The following is a 16,657-nucleotide window of genomic DNA, read 5'->3' as shown; positions in this document are numbered from 1 at the left end:
CATATCATTGTGATGTAGAGAATTTTCAGTATGGTCAATCTAAGTGTATTATCTTTGTTCTACTGGTCATGTTGTTTGTGCCATGCAAAATTTGTGAATTTTTTTGTTGTGAAATTGAGAGAACCATGATTCAAGCAGATTTTTTTTATTACTTGTTCAGGGAAAACTTTTTTGAGCTGTCTAAAGTTTTGAATATTTTGTCCTCATATCTATTTATAAGTTGATATAACTTGGTGTCATCAATTAAGACAGACTGTGCTTATGAATGGCAATTATCAAAGACATTCATTCATTTATATATTCTGTATCACATTTCTTTGCCTTTGTTTTATATTTTCAAGTTTTTCTAAGATTTTATTACATGTATTGATAATTTTAATTTCATTACCAATATAAATACGACATAAAAAATGTACAATTGAATTTTGGGTTGGATTCACATAAGAATTGTTGCTGTTATTTGTGAGGGCTGTGTAAATTTATAATATTGTGATAGAAACAATGGGAAAAAACACTGTTGTTTTGAAACCTGTGCTTTAGGGCTGAACTATTTATAAAAATGACAAAAAGATGACATTAACCATTTTAATGTGATTTTTAAGGAAACCCTTGTCCCATTTTGTAAACCGTCTTTCTTCCCACATTCTACAAATGTCACCATGTCTCTAAAAAAAACATCCCCCCAAATTAGTGCAAGTTTTGCTGACGTTTTTATATACATGTAGATATTGTAGAATTATTCTAAAATCCAAGTGATGGATATTTATCAATTTGAACTAGATTTATATTTGATTGTGATGTTTTCTGTATGGAAAGCCTGACTTACGACCAGTTTCTGCTAGTGGTGATTGTGATAAACACACTGTCATGTGTTTTCATATCATAAAAATGCTTTTGAAATCAGCTGTGATAAAACCAAAACCTACTGTGCTTGTAAATTTGTTTTTATGCCCAATAGGGCCCAGAAATAAATTATAATGATGCTGTTTATCATGTCTTATTTTTGTGCAGGATCCAATACAACTGAGTTAGATTGTTTTACTGATTATCAGAAAATATGCATGGTTTTGATAAATCTCTAATATCACTCAAGAACACACTTATCTACCATTTGTACATGCAAGCGCATTGTATAGTAAGGAAGTTTGAGTTGATATATATGTAGTCTTTAGAGACCAGGTCTTCCAAAAATTTTTGGAATTACAATGGGCACTAATTGTATTCCTTTATTAGCTGACCTGATTTATATGCCTTTGAAGCAGAAACACGGACCTCCAAAACATCAGAGGTGGGATCAGGTGCCATGGAGGGGTGACCATCCCCTGCTGACCGTTCACTCCCACTGTGTGCTTTTTGTCATGATCGGAATATAATTCAATTGTAAATAATGGCCTTACAATTAGTATGAATAACGTCAGTCAGACATACTATTTGTATTCATCTTTGATAACACAGTCACTTTTTTTCGACATTTTTATTTTTTTCAGTTACATCATACAACAAACTTGGAATGTTATTAATATTTATACCAGTCTTTCTATAATTCTTTACCCTGAATTTCTGGTAAGCAGTTATGTTTTGTGCACACAACCTTTAGTTATTTAATTTTGGTAACAATATGAGAATCATTGACTATATAATGCAAACATAGGATACAAATATAAGGGACAATCATTATTTGAAAAAGGGAGATAACTTGTACATCAGGAATTCAGATCTGGCTAATAAGTAGACTTCAACAGACACAATAATGGATATTTCATATAATATGTTTGACAAATCAAAATGCAAACATTCTAAAATAGCACTATATTAAAACATCTATATATTAATGGAAATTAAATATACATACAGATCCATAAAATATGTCCCAGTGCAGTCCTATCATGTACATACATGTACATGTATATAAATATATATTGCATTCTACTTGAGGTAATTTTTATTGACTAAATTTATGTCAAATATAATGATTAATATTTGGGGGGAAATGATTCAAGCAAATGATACAGAACAGAAATAGTAAATATAAGAATTAAAAATTGTTAATGTTAAGCACCAATCAACAATGTCTAGCAAAAGTAGCTTGTAAAACCAAACAGCAGCACAGATCTTACAGTTTCCTCCAGAGCTAATAACCTCGAAGACTTAAGTGGACTTCACACCAGCGATCTGCTCATTCACCGGGTCGTCCACCAGCTGGTTGTGTATGGTCATCAAGTCCTTGAAGTAACGGACGGTTTTGACCTTCAGTTCTAGTGTGGCATCCTCATCACAAACAAAAATAGAACGGGGGTGTTGCTGGAAGGCGGAGACTGTCCACATGTGACACACCCCCTCCTCTATAGCTTTGTGGAGGGCTAGAGCCTTGTGGGCCCCAGTAATCAAAATCATCACCTGTAAAATCAAAGAGTACATAAACTAGTCACCAGGACTGGGCATTTACTTCTGTTATCTTACGTCTTGCAAGAAGCAAAATCATTCATCCCTGGCACTTTTTTATAAGTGTGTTTTGATGAAATACAGATGAGATGGAAAAAAAAATTACTTTGACCTTCCTTTTAACCTTGACCTATTTTTTATGAATTTGCTAATACTGTAGTTCAGTTTCAAAGAAACTTTGGAAGTTATTCTAATTAATCTTCATGTGCTGATACATATTTGCAAGTGCTATTAAACTGCATCAATTTTTTTAACCATGTGACCTTTGCTTGACCTCATTATTAAACTTATTATACTTACCTCCCTGGCATCCATGACTGTCCCCACCCCAACCGTCAGGGCCTGGCGGGGGACCTTGGACATGTCACCATCAAAGAAGCGGGCGTTAGCTATAATAGTGTCCTTATTGAGAGTCTTAATCCTGGTTCTAGACACGAGGCTGGACCCGGGCTCATTGAAGGCAATGTGACCATCTGGACCGATTCCTGAAATACATACAGGAGACTGACCAATACAAAGAGAAATGTTTAATTTTTCACACAGGAAAAACACACTCTCTACAAAAAATATGCAATGCCTCCTATACAAGATACAAGATATATTTGCTTCATGCATATATATAACTTAAAACCTTTTAAAAGTTATACTCCTTCAATACCTCCTATATTATGCACTCCCTACAACTTAGTACCTCCTATATATCAGTGCCTCCTATATATCATGTACTCAGGCTATACAAAAGGCTAAATTTCTCTTATGATACCTACTCCATACAAAAAACCCATAGTTCCATGTAATACATGATTATTTTTCCTTCAAATAACAAAAATCTTCCAGCATCACTAACCTCCAACAAACAATTCTACACCTCCTGCATCTGCAATTTTCCTCTCAAAATCATTGCATTCCTTCACCACATCTGGGGCGTTGCCATCCAGGATGTGGGCATTTTCTGGCTGGATGTCGATGTGTTTGAAGAAATTAGTCCACATGAAGGAGTGATAACTCTCTGGGTGATCTCTCGGAAGTCCTTCAAAAGTCAGTACAAAGAATTAATAATCTTGAAATGTTCTTGTCTTCAGACAATTTAAGAAAAAACCTTATACAAAATTAGATGCAACTCATCAGATTTACTGGTATGGTAAACCTATAGCTTATCTCTGTACATGTTATCATTAGTAGAGATATAACTTACCAACATATTCATCCATGTTGAAGGTCTTGACATACTTGAAGCTCAGGGCCCCAGCTTTGTGGAATTCTATAAGCTTTTTGTACATTCCTAATGGTGTGCTTCCTGAAAGTAAAAATGAATAGATAAAGAGTCACAAATTTTAAGGAGATTTTGTCTATAACGTGGATGAGATACAGATCAAAAGTGAGCAGTATTTGAAACTCACTGTAAAATTAGCTAGACATGGAGGGCTAATAGCTAGTTAAAGTTGTCCGCCCTGCCAAAAATGTTCTAACCCGGAAAAACAATTGTCTTTGATAAGTTTATTTAAAGCAATAATGTGAATGGGGGAAGCTAGATACAATCGATCCTGGATCTGTAGGCTGCATGATGAATTCTGCACGTCTGCTTGTTACATATTGCAACAAGTAATAGCGAGCGCAGCGAGCTCAATAGACTAACGTGTATGAACAGAGGAAATTCGGATTGAAATCTGTACATACGTCAGCCAAATTTCTCTGTGCAACATTCCCAGAATTCCTGCACTACCCAATGTCCTTTGCGCGAATAAATCAAAAATAGTAAAAAAAAAATAATAAAGGAACATTGTTTCTTACCGAAATCTTAACGAAATGATTTTGCCTTACCTTATTCAAAAAAATACCCCCATGCCACAACACCGGCCTTCACCTTGCCCTTCGGAAATGATACAAATGATGTCACCGGATACTTACGAATTTTGACGAAGTTATGTCGGTTGCTTCCGTGAAACTCGGAAAACATGTTGCGGTGCATAGCAACATGGTACATAGCAACAACTTACTTGAAAAGAACGATTTAATGCAATCTCTTTTCCATAAAACTAGCGTTTGCGTCCTAAGTCAACAGAACTTTTTATCTGACGTCATACTTTCGTCACTTCAACGGTTCGGGTATTTCCGATATTGTCGGAAACTTCCGAGAAGTTTGGAATCTCGATCCCGATGCTTGGGAAATGATTTCTTTTTATTGTTTTATTTTATTCTTTTTGCTTTCTTTTTCTTGAATGGTAGACAGTACATGTGTAGGTTTATGATAGTAAATAAACTGCGCTCGCCCCAACGGTCACACCGTAAAACATATTACTAGTAATAACAGATTACAAGGACCTATTTGTATTACCTGTAGGTAGACCCAGGGTGAAGAAATTATTGGGTCCAGGATTATAGTCTAGGATCCTCCTCCTTATGTACTTGGCTGCCCACTCACTGACTTTGTCATAGTTGTCTAGAATCGCCAACTTCATCTGTAACAGGGATGTATTCAAATAAACATAATTTTTAAAATTACACCTACAGAAAAAACTCCAAAAATGTTTTAATACCACAACTTTTCATTTACCCAATGTCACTATGTGTGCCATATTGATATTGCACGTTTAAAATCATTACATTATTTTAAATTATGTGTTTGTCTTTCAATGAAAGATACACAAAAATAAAATATACCGTCGGGTTTTTTCTTTCTATTCGGTAAGTGGTGTATTTCTTCTTCGTTCTTTGTCACAGGACGTTGAGTGGAGACCAAAACAGCTGATACTAACGTAAACTGGTTCGTCATTATTACGACTTCGTAATGGCATCTTAAATATTCAACGTTCGATGACAATGGATTTGATGCAACAAAAAGTAAACCTATCAAAATTTTCTAACAATAAATGATTGTAAATTTTAATGAACACATTTGAAAGTCCCTAATGTCGTTAATTTTGATGTCGTAAATGTAAAGTGAAAGTAAGACCCACTTGTGTTATGATGGCTGCAAGAATCTGCAGACAGTTTGTCCGTAACACTTTTAGTTTTGTTTCTAGGAATAAGCATGTTTTAAGATTTGATCAAGCAATAGAAAGTAAATCTCTGCCTAAATACCACCTAAAATTCTTAAATTTGAACAAATATCAGTCATTTTTAGCCCGATATATCGGTGCTAGAAGTAGGACAAGATTAAAACACGTGTTTGGGACCGGTACTTTTATCTGTGCTGTAGCATACTGTTATAATGGGTCTAAAAACAGTAAGTAAAAAAAATGACGACTTGATATGTTAAAGATGGGACAGTAATTGATATAAAACAGAACAGTGATGACATTTATTATTCTTGTTGCATCATCAATGTTAAAACAGAATAAAAGAATGTTCGCGAAAATTCATGAATATTTCGTAAAATGAAAACATGAAAACGATGAACTGTGATTTGTTTTATTATAAACTAGGGCCAACGTAGGCTATTATGTGAATTAATGAGTCAAATATCATCTATATTTCACAGACGCAGCTCAACTGCTTTCAAGTGCACGAAGAAAAGATTATGGAGAGGTAGAAAGGTATTAATTTAACTGAAATTCATCATATCTCTATCACAATTATAAAAGATTAAAGACCATGTAAAGCTGCCAATCAGCTCAACATTACAGCATAACACAACTTCAGATTGGAATTATTTTTTTCCTCCAGGGTCATAAAAAGTGGGGTGGATGTTAATTCCAGGCATCAGCTGGGGTGGACAGCACTACATGTGGCTTCAATCAATCATGACTCTAGGTAATAGCTACAAAGCAACAGCTCTTTATATCTAATCTTATACTAAGAGAAGGGGTAAACCCCAAATTTTCCTATTGACTTATAACTGACCATCTAATATTCCTTCCCAAAAAATATGACCCTTTTATCAGACTTCAAACCAAGTGACATCAAAATATTGAAAGCCCCAAAAAAACCATAAGTCCAGTAGGTTTTGGGTGAAATACAGAACTTCCCATTAATTTTTGAATAACTCTTTGATCTCTCAATAGAGGATCTACTATCTAAATCATATAGGTACAATGTAATAACTTCCTTCTATAGACTTGTGGAACTCCTTTTAAAGTTGGGAGCTGATCCAAACCTTGGAGATGAATATTCTACATTCTATTCCATGGCACGAGAACAAAGATTCGATCCCATGAGTGGTAAGACACTGAAAACATACTTATTTTTCCAATGGGTCATCATTCCACAGAACTGCAATTTCTGTTTAATCTAGGAATAGAAAAATATAGGATTTCACGAACTGTCATTTGAGTTTTTTTAATGTACTTGTAATATGCTTTGAGAAATTTTACTGGATATCGTAAAATGTACGATATCCAGTAAAATTTCTCAAAGCATATTACAAGTTAAAGCAGAATTTTTAGTGAGGATTTAATTTTGGCATTATTAGCAAGGTCGCTGAGATCACTAAAATTGAATATCAGTAATATCAATTGCATTTTATTTGTAATAGTTCTTCAGGAAACTTTTTAAAATTGCTAAAATTGCATTTTGCTAACAATAAAATACCAATTTTTAAGGACAAATCACTAAATTTGCGTCTCTCTAAAATCAAAAGTTAATTTCCAATCATATGGTAATTTGTGACATCATATACATAATTAAAATCATGTACAGTAAAAAGTATGTCTTACAGTACATTCCTGTAGTTGATTTGAAATCTTTAATTTGCCTTCAGTTCTGGAGGTCAGAGAGGAGCAGTTCAATAACCGCCTCAGTCAGAGAGCCAACTTTAAAGGCTGCACCCCTCTACATTATGCCGTCCTGATGGAGGACTTCACCATTGTTAAAATGCTGCTCGATGCAGGTAAGAAACTTAAAAATTAGAGTAGAACTAAACCAAATAATCTATGTTACCCAGAAGTTCAAGACTTACTAGATCATGTTTTATACTAACAATAGTTAAAAAAATATTTTAAAAATAATTAGGGCCCCGCAAGGATTTGCGGGTGCCCTATAGTAATCACTCTGTCTGTCTGTCTGTCCGTCTGTCTGTCCGTCTGTCATTCTTCCGTCCACAAATTTTCTGTTTTTTTCTAATAACTTTTTTTATTGTAGTCCAATTAAGTTCAAATTTCGTATGGTAGTTCAGTAGGCAAAAAGACATATTTTGATGCTAAGTTTGTTTCTCTATGTCCTCTGGTTTGGAGCTGGGGTGGTGGGGTAGATTCCTTAACTTTATGTAAGAATGAATTGGCAAAGAGAGATAACTTCTGAAAATGTTCCCATTGTAAACTGAATACTGGCAATGAATGAGTCCCTTGGGATTAATTAGCTTTCCTCCTGAAGAAAATCCAAAGCATTATCTTTATCTGTCACATTGAGATTAATTACCACCTCTGTCTGCAAATGAAGTTTGTTTTGAAGTTAAGTCCATTTGGAATGCTATGAACACTCTGAAATGTTGATTGAAGTATAAATGTTTTTACTTTATTTTTGTTGAAATACCCTACACAATGAGTTCTGATTTCATTGAATTCTAAAAACAAGAAATAGATTAAAGAAGACATATTTTTTTCATTTTTATTTATTTATTTATTTTATTATTTTTTTTTTTTGCTTCATGAAAATTCAAGAATATTAATTTTTAAGGCAGTAGGATAAAAACCTCATTCTATCTTTACTGAAAAGTTCTTATTATAAATTAAGAAGAAGATGATGAGAGAGAAGTACAATTAATCCCTTGGGATTAATTATCTAGTCTGCTGCAGAAAATTTAGAAGGCTTATCTTTATCTTTCATTTTAAGATTAATGAAAACCTTTGTCTGCAACTGCTGTTTGTTTTGAAGTTAAGGTCAAGCCTTCATGATATGTATTTGCATTCATTGAAGGCTGGCATTTTATATAACACAAGCTTCATTATTGTTTAGATATACATTCAGTGTTGAGTTGTTCTTTACTGGCTTATGTAAAATAAATAGAAGGATATTATTTACAGGTTTTTGGATATTCAGGAATTATCTTGAAATTTTAAAAATACAGTTGCTTTTTCTTATTAGTCATATATTTTTTAATCATCCCATAAGCTGCACCCTTATAATTCTACCCCATGGTGGGGCCCTTGCTGACTGGTCAGTTTTCTAGTTAGCAATAGGCAAGAGAATCTATTCATTGAAGTAAAAACTTTTCATTGATATTGCTTTATTGTACTTAGCTTATCTATTATCTATGCCTGTAGGAGCAGATCCAACTCTTGAAAATGTTAATGGCCACAAACCTATAGACTACACCAAAAACCAGTCAATGCAAAACATTCTTACAAATGCAGAGAGCAAGGTATGGTCATTTAGTCTAGTGCATAAAGGAATTGAAATGTGCATGGTGTACTGAGGTTTTGAAATGTGCTATGTAACAGAGATAATTTTGTGCATCAGCTGGGGATTGAACCCGGGGCCTCTGGCTTCAGTGCTCTACCAATTGAGCTAAAGAGTTAACCCACTAGCCCAAGCTAGTAGGATGCTGTGTATCTTACACTACTACACTATAGCTTTTGATCTTTAGATTTTTACCTTTTATTTTTGTTTAGTTTTTGGAGCTGAAAGAGAAGAGGGCTGCAGAAGAGAGGAGAAAGTTCCCCCTGGAACAGAGACTGAGAGAGCACATCATAGGGCAGGACGGGGCCATTAATATTGTTGCTGCAGGTAAGACCAGGGAAGGATTGGGGGGCATTATATGACAGGGGGCCATAAACATTGTGGCTGCAGGTAATTACAAGCATCCTAGGGGTTGGGGGAACTTGGTGTAGGGCAGGCAGGATGGGGCCATTATTTTTATCACTGCTGGTATGTATCATAAAGAGGGATTGGATGAAGACATAGGGTAGGGTGGGGCCATTTATATTGTCACATCTGATAAAAGCATCCCTTGGACTACATGGACACAGATTAAGGTGTGATGATGCCTTTAATATTATTACTGCTGGTTTGAGAGAAGACAGCACAGGGCAGGATAGGGCCATCAATAATTTAGACCTATGTATAATTATCAAAGAATCATAGAAGAAAAAGATACGAATTTATCATAGGGTAGGACAGGACTAGATTGTTTATAGTGAATGGATACATGTACTCATCTCTGTTATTGTTTTGTAGCAATAAGACGTAAGGAGAATGGTTGGTATGATGAAGACCATCCTCTGGTTTTTCTGTTCCTGGGATCCTCTGGAATTGGTAAGTTTTCTGGGATCCTTTGGCATTGGTAAGTTTTCTGGGATTCTCTGGTATTGGCAAGTTTTCTGGGATCTTCTGGTATTGGTAAGTTTTCTGGGATCTTCTGGATTTGGTAAGTTTTCTGGGATCTTCTGGTATTGGTAAGTCTTCTGGGATTTTCTGGTATTGGAAAGTTTTCTGGGATCTGCTGGCATTGGTAAGTTTTCTGGGATCCTCTGGTAAGTTTTCTGGGATCCTCTGGTATTGGTAAGTTTCTGGGATCTTCTGACATTGGTAAGTTTTCTGAGATCTTCTGGCATTGGTAAGTTTTATGGAATCCACTGGTATTGGTAAGTTTCTTACCAATTGATTATTCATTTAATTTAGCTTTGGTTAATAAGATGCCTTGAATAAATACACAAAACTTAGAAAATGATCTAATCAATGTTCCAAAACAAGTCATTTCCCATCTTTAAGCCCCTTCAGATGTTAGGAATCACAGGACTTTTCCATCTTTCTCTTTGAGATTTTAAAGGCTCATGTTTTACTGCCATCCATTGTAGGTAAAACAGAACTTGCCAAGCAGGTCGCCAAGTATCTCCATAAAGACATCAAAAAGGTAAAAATAAATCTCTCTTCTGTATATAAGTAGCATTTTTATTGTGGAATTTTCGAGTTTTTGTTGATGGACTATAATTAATATTGAGGCTTTCAATTGGATTTTTTCAGGGATTTATAAGAATTGATATGTCAGAGTACCAGGAAAAACACGAGGTGAGAATTTCTCTCAACTCAAACTTTTATTTATCCCAGACATTTGAGATGATGTAATTTTATTAAAAAAAAAAATTCATTTAAATTGAATCTGTAAAAATGTGTAATGGTAATCAATAGATGACAACTAAAGAAAAGTAAATTTCCTTTGTATTGATCAGTCACCTTTATTTGTTTAAATAGCCATTAAACAGAGATATTGAATGTTCATTTCTTTGTATATATCTTTGTTCTTCTTCAATCCATCTAAATGTGATAGCATAAACGTTATATATTTTTTACAGCTGACTAAATTTAGATATGTTTACTGTACATGTACTTCTTTACATTTAGATATGATAATTTACATGTTATCCATTTTTATACAGGTGGCTAAATTTATTGGCTCTCCCCCTGGGTATGTTGGACATGAGGAGGGGGGACAACTCACCAAAAAATTAACAGAATGTCCGCAGGCTGTAGTTCTGTTTGATGAAGTGGAAAAAGCACATCCAGACGTACTGACCATCATGTTACAACTGTTTGATGAGGTGAGGACTGAGTGGGGTTGTATGTTGGTGCTGTGTGTTGTTGATGTTTTACTGTACATACGATGGTAATTTTTTTTTTTGCATTATGTTTGCCTGTTGTGGTGATTTTCAACATGGACACTTTGTTCATATGATTAAATCTGGGATTCAACCATATTGGTTCAAAGATAATTTTTAGCAATTTTTGTAGATTTGAAATACTGTAACAACATGTGTTAATCATCAAGACTACATTGATTAATTTTTAGGGTCGACTGACAGATGGTAAAGGTAAAACTATCGACTGTAAGGATGCTATTTTTATCATGACCTCTAACCTGGCCAGTGAGGTCATTGCCAGTCATGCGTTACAACTACGAGCAGAAGCAGCAGAATACAATAAACGGAAAGATGCAGAGACTCTGGGTAATTTTCTGTAAACACTGTCTGTACTTCATTGTGTAAAGAAAATGGCTTTGTAATTTAGATGCTGAGTAATAAATTATTTAAGATACATTATTACATATATAAAGAAGTTGAGTACAGTGGACCCTCATTTATCCGGACGCTTTGGTTCCCAGTCAATTTGTCCGGATATGTGAAGCATCCGGATATCTGAATCGCCAGTTAAACAAGACAAAATGACATTTAAAAATTTCGTTCCGAAGAAAAGTCGTCCGGATACTGAAGCATCCGGATATTTGGTGTCCGGATATCTGAGGGTCCACTGTACTATCAAAATTATACAAGTTTTCTGAAATTGATATAAATGTGTACACCATTTGTAGAGGAGTTGGAGGCAGCAGAGAAAATCACTATTTCTAGAAAATTTAAAGACGATGTTGTACGACCAATTTTAAAGGTAAGAACCAAAAAAATTATTAACTTGTAGGACATAAGAAATGTAAATGATATCAATAAATGGTGAAACCATTATTAATAATTTCTGTTTAGATGGCTTTCAAGCGGGATGAGTTTTTAGGCAGGATCAATGAGATTGTATATTTCTTACCGTTTTCCCGCTCAGAACTGAGTAAACTGGTCACTAAAGAACTACAGTACTGGGCCAACCAGGTTTGTAGCTTCATTGATTTTGTTCACATACATGTGCACAACATGCCTACAAGTACTTTACCTTTAGTGCCGTTTAAAAATGTTGAGACACAACAGTTTTTTTTATTTGTCATCAAATTAATTGTTTTTATTTAGGCAGAGAAGAAGCATGACATAAAGTTACTATGGGATCACAATGTGGTGGACGTACTGGCTGACGGGTATGATGTACATTACGGGGCCCGCTCTATTAAATACGAGGTATGTTTACAGTGCTGTAATATGATATATTTAACATTTCTTTTAACACAAGTTTGTTTACAGTGCTGTAATATAGGACATGTTTACAAGGGATATGTAATAGATGTTTTGTATAAAAATTATGTCTAATCACATTGAAACGCTTTAAAATAGTTTACATTAATAATTGCTAAAAATTATGATTCTTGAATACTAGTATTTATATTAGAATAATAGAAGTTTGAGAAATTAATACTTATAAATTTAGATATAAAACCCTTCTTACTTTGACCCTAGGTTGAGAGGCGGGTAGTGACCCAGTTAGCGATGGCCCACGAGAGACAGCTGATAGGGAAGGGGTGCGTGATCCGACTGTCAGCCTCTAATGCTGAGGACCTGACAAAGTCTGACAAATCATCAGAGGACCCTCCGACAATTAAATTACAGCTGCTACAGAAAGGAAAGGGAGATAAATATGTAGACATTAACCTCAGAGGGGGAGATAATCCGTTCACAGAGGGGTTCAAATGAGACAGTTGCATAAGGCGGAGTGCTTGTTTCTTTGTCTTTCTAGTTTGCAGCCAATATCTTGGATATGGTTGTTTTTCTTTAAGAAAAAATATTTGAATCAATGTAAAATGTTGCATTGACTGCAAGATATTCAGTTTTTAAAAAAATACATTTTATGGGCATATCTATCCTTTCATATCATATTACAGTGCTGCTTCCTATTTGTTGTAAACTTTATTTTTTCTTATATTAAAGACATTACAATGATTAATACAGGTTTAAACCTTTCTTTCCAAAATGTAAAATGTTTATATATACATGTAATACAAATGGTGCTGAGATGCATTACAAAACATACTATCAATGCAATTAGTGAAGCTTTGATTTTTTTTTTTACAGATGTGTATATTATTTGAATTAGTGTTTTGAATGATTTTTGGTCACTTGAGTCATTTAGGTGACTTCATGTTATATGCTGTTTTGCATTTTCAACCAATTCATAGCATTTATTGATGAAGGGAAACAAAAGCATTAATTTTGTTGCTTTTTTGCTTTCGAGCATTAAACTTGCATTTATTTCTATATATTTTAAGATTGATCATGGTTTGTGACTGGGTACAATTTTTATCCATTTTTTATGTGTTCTTATGTATTTTGAAAACCAGTAATTTAATGATATAGGGATATACATATCCATTTTGTTATGGAAAACTTGCTTGTATGGCATAAAATCTGCATAGCATTAAAGTAAGGTTGTATTCAGTACAGAAATTTACTTTTGTTATCCATAATGCAGATCAGACCCTAAACTTGTATGGTTTGACTTGGCTCAATTCTTTGATTTGTGGGAGTTAAAATTGCTGATCTTCTGGATATCTTTTTACAGCACTGTAGCCTGACAAGGCCAGTAATATTTTACAGCTCTGTTCATATCTAGATCAATAACATCTGATCTGGCAATATCTATTTATAGCTGTGAAGCTATACAAAGCCAGTAACATTGTCAGCTGATATATGTCTAAAGCTGTCAAGTTTGAGAAGACTGGTATTCATTTACAGCTGTATACTGTAAATCACTTTTTATTCGCAAGAACTTTATTTTCGCGTAATTACGCGGGATGGAATGCTCGTGAAAATTTCATTCTCGCGTATTATAGAATTCCTTAAGATTGTATAGAGCAATGACCCCAATTAGTGAAAATTTTGTCTCTCTAATAAAGAGTCAATGACTATTTCGCGAAAATAAGGTATCGCGAAAATTAAGTGATCTACAGTATTGGTAAGGGGTTAACAGCTGTAAACTGTGACAAGGCTGATAACATTTACAGCTGATCTGCTACAGTTTACGGTTATGAAGTGTAACATGGCCTGTAATTATTTCAGCTGGTCCGCTATCAGTTTAAAGCCATAAAGTGTGACAAATTCAGTAAAATTTTACAGAGAAATATGGAGATAACAAACGGTATTCAAACTAGCTTAAAAGTCCACTCATCTTTATAACCTTGCATTAGGATGCAAAACCTCTTACCCAAGAAAAACACTTGAAATTTTAGGAATAGGATCTACATGTATGTGAATCTTTACAAAACTGAATCCGCAAGTTCTATAATGACAAAATACTTGTTGCGAATAAAAAAAGTTTAATATCACTCAAAGCAAATATTGTCATAACAAATTATATAATGCATGCTATGCAACAGCAGACAAAAGCTTAAGTCAACAAAATAATAAACTATTAACTTTCACCTAAATCTCATTCATACCACAGAGCCCAGACCTAATGGACAGAAAACTTCAGGCAGATAGTGCAAGCTGGACAAGGGAGGTAATCCCAGTAATGGTAAAAACTGACATGCTGTGAGATTTAGTTTCCCCCTATTGTGGAAATGAATAATATGTACCACCATGTGAAAACATATCTTAAAGTATTAATGCAATTTTGTAAACCAAATAGATGTAATTCAAAAGGGAACTATTTTCACTGTATAAAGATGATAAGAAAATAAGACATCATTTATGTATTACTACGTGTATTTGAAATCTGGTTATATAAGTTGTAACAAGAGGCCCATGGGCCTTATAGGTCACCTGAGCATTATGCAACAATTTTCCAGTGATTGAATTTGATTCATGTTTTAATCCAGGTGCTATGGCATTCACAATTTTGAAAGAGGCCCCATTGATCATCATAACAATACACTTAGCAGTTGCTTAGTTTGTTTACTTAATACCCATAGGCAGGGTAGGGGAACAAAAAATGCATTTCAAGTAATCAGTAATATTCAGCATGATCAGTAATGCCCCAATTACACATGAACCCCTCACCCTTAGGCCTAGATCCACACATTGCACAATTTTTGAAAAGGCACCCTTGCTTTTCAAAAATATTTGATTAATACCAAGGAGCATATTTCGAACAATTCATCCAGTTTCAGTATACAAGTACAGCCCCCCCCCTCCTTTATGGTACCCCTGACCCTGGGGCCTTGAAATTCACAATTCTGGAAGATTAGTACCCTTGCTCATCATAACTATATAGGTAGTTCATCTGCTTAATACCAAGGAGCAGAGAAGAAAACTTTCAAAGATTCAATGTATTTTCACTATATAATTAATAGAGCCCCACCCTATCACTAGAACCCCTGACCCTAGGGCCATAAAATTCACAATTTTTGAAGAGGTATTCTTGCTCATCATAACTTTGTAATTAGTTTATTTCATTCCTAGGAGCAGAGAAGAAGATTTTCAAAGAATTCATGTATTTTCACTATATAATCTATAGAGCCCCCCCCCCCCCACCTTACACCAAAACCCCTGACCCGTGGGCCATAAAATTCACAATTTTGGTAGAGGCACTCTTGCTCATCATAACTATGCACTTAGTTAGTTTATTTAATACCCAGGAGCAGAGAAGAAGATTTTCAAAGAATTCATGTAATTTCACTATTATAATCTATAGAGCCCCACCCTTACACCAGAACCCCTCACCCTGGGGCCATAAAATTCACAATTTTGGTAGAGGCACTCTTGCTCATCATAACTATGTACTTAGTAGGTTTATTTAATACCCAGTAGCAGAGAAGAAGATTTTCAAAGAAATAATGCATTTTCACTATATACTTATTTAGCCCCGCCCTAGCACTAGAACCCATGACCCCGGGGCCATGAATTTCACAATTTTGGTAGAGGACTCAATGTTGATTACAATCATGCAAACAGTTTGATTGCTTAATGTCCTGGAGTAAAGAAGAAGATTTTTAAAGATTACACTAATTTTAGTGGTTTTTGCCCCACCCCCAGGCCCCAGGGGGGCAGGGACCATGAAATTCACAATTTTTGTTCCCCTTTACCCATAGATGCTATATGCCAAATTTGGTTGAAATTGGTTCAGTGGTTTCAGAGAAGAAGCTGAAAATGTTCAAATGTTAACGCACGACGAACGACGGACGACGACGGACGAAAAGTGATAGCAATAGGTCACCTGAGTTTACTCAGGTGACCTAAAAAGCATGAAGTACAATGATGCTGAAGTCTGTATTTTATATCCACCATTTACATATGAGATTCACTCAGTAAATCCCATAAGTATAGTCCTGTACTTTATAACAATACCATGACATAACAGTATACATAGCACCCGATATAATGGGACCAGTCATAATTTATCACAGATACTCAATCAGCAAATTCTCAAAATATAACTTATAAAAAAAACTATATTGAAAACATTCCTGCAGAAATGTACTTGTAACGATAGATAATTATCATATCCTGTAATTTTTTTAATCTTTGTCTTGTTTAACAAATTTAATGGAGACATCAGAAGACAAATCGGGGTCCGCTACTGTCAAACCCCGATGACCCCCCCACAGCTCCAAGGGGGCCCCAGGTCTTTGTCCTGTTTGCTGGAGACTTTAGAAGACAAATCGGGGTCCACTGCTGTCAAACCCCGATGACCC

General features: G+C 34.8%; 2 protein-coding genes across 2 annotated transcripts; one reads left to right on the top strand and one right to left on the bottom strand.

Annotated features, from left to right (window-relative positions):
- Positions 1–1,444: 1,444 nt before the first annotated feature.
- Positions 1,445–5,182, bottom strand: LOC134239417 (glucosamine-6-phosphate isomerase 2-like). Its single transcript, XM_062721600.1, has 6 exons — positions 5,104–5,182; positions 4,778–4,901; positions 3,638–3,739; positions 3,290–3,472; positions 2,743–2,927; positions 1,445–2,397 (listed from the first exon to the last, which is right to left on the bottom strand). Exons 2-6 carry the CDS (start codon positions 4,899–4,901, stop codon positions 2,149–2,151), a joined length of 843 nt encoding a protein of 280 aa, XP_062577584.1. The 5' UTR covers positions 5,104–5,182; the 3' UTR covers positions 1,445–2,148.
- LOC134239428 (mitochondrial disaggregase-like) lies at positions 5,060–13,460 on the top strand. Its single transcript, XM_062721612.1, has 17 exons — positions 5,060–5,063; positions 5,384–5,668; positions 5,924–5,978; positions 6,109–6,195; positions 6,499–6,602; positions 7,142–7,270; positions 8,643–8,740; positions 8,991–9,105; positions 9,556–9,633; positions 10,176–10,231; positions 10,342–10,386; positions 10,755–10,916; positions 11,165–11,321; positions 11,684–11,757; positions 11,850–11,969; positions 12,105–12,209; positions 12,486–13,460. The coding sequence occupies exons 1-17, from the start codon at positions 5,060–5,062 to the stop codon at positions 12,717–12,719; spliced, it is 1,908 nt and encodes a 635-aa protein (XP_062577596.1). The 3' UTR covers positions 12,720–13,460.
- The last annotated feature ends 3,197 nt before the right edge of the window (positions 13,461–16,657 follow it).

The sequence above is a fragment of the Saccostrea cucullata genome, unplaced genomic scaffold (assembly GCF_032062105.1).
Source record: "Saccostrea cucullata isolate Sc308-1 unplaced genomic scaffold, CSIRO_AGI_Scuc_v1 ctg344, whole genome shotgun sequence".
NCBI lineage: Eukaryota > Metazoa > Mollusca > Bivalvia > Ostreida > Ostreidae > Saccostrea > Saccostrea cuccullata.
The sequence above is the reverse complement of the archived record's forward strand: the minus strand, read 5'-3'. Positions and strand labels throughout refer to the sequence as shown.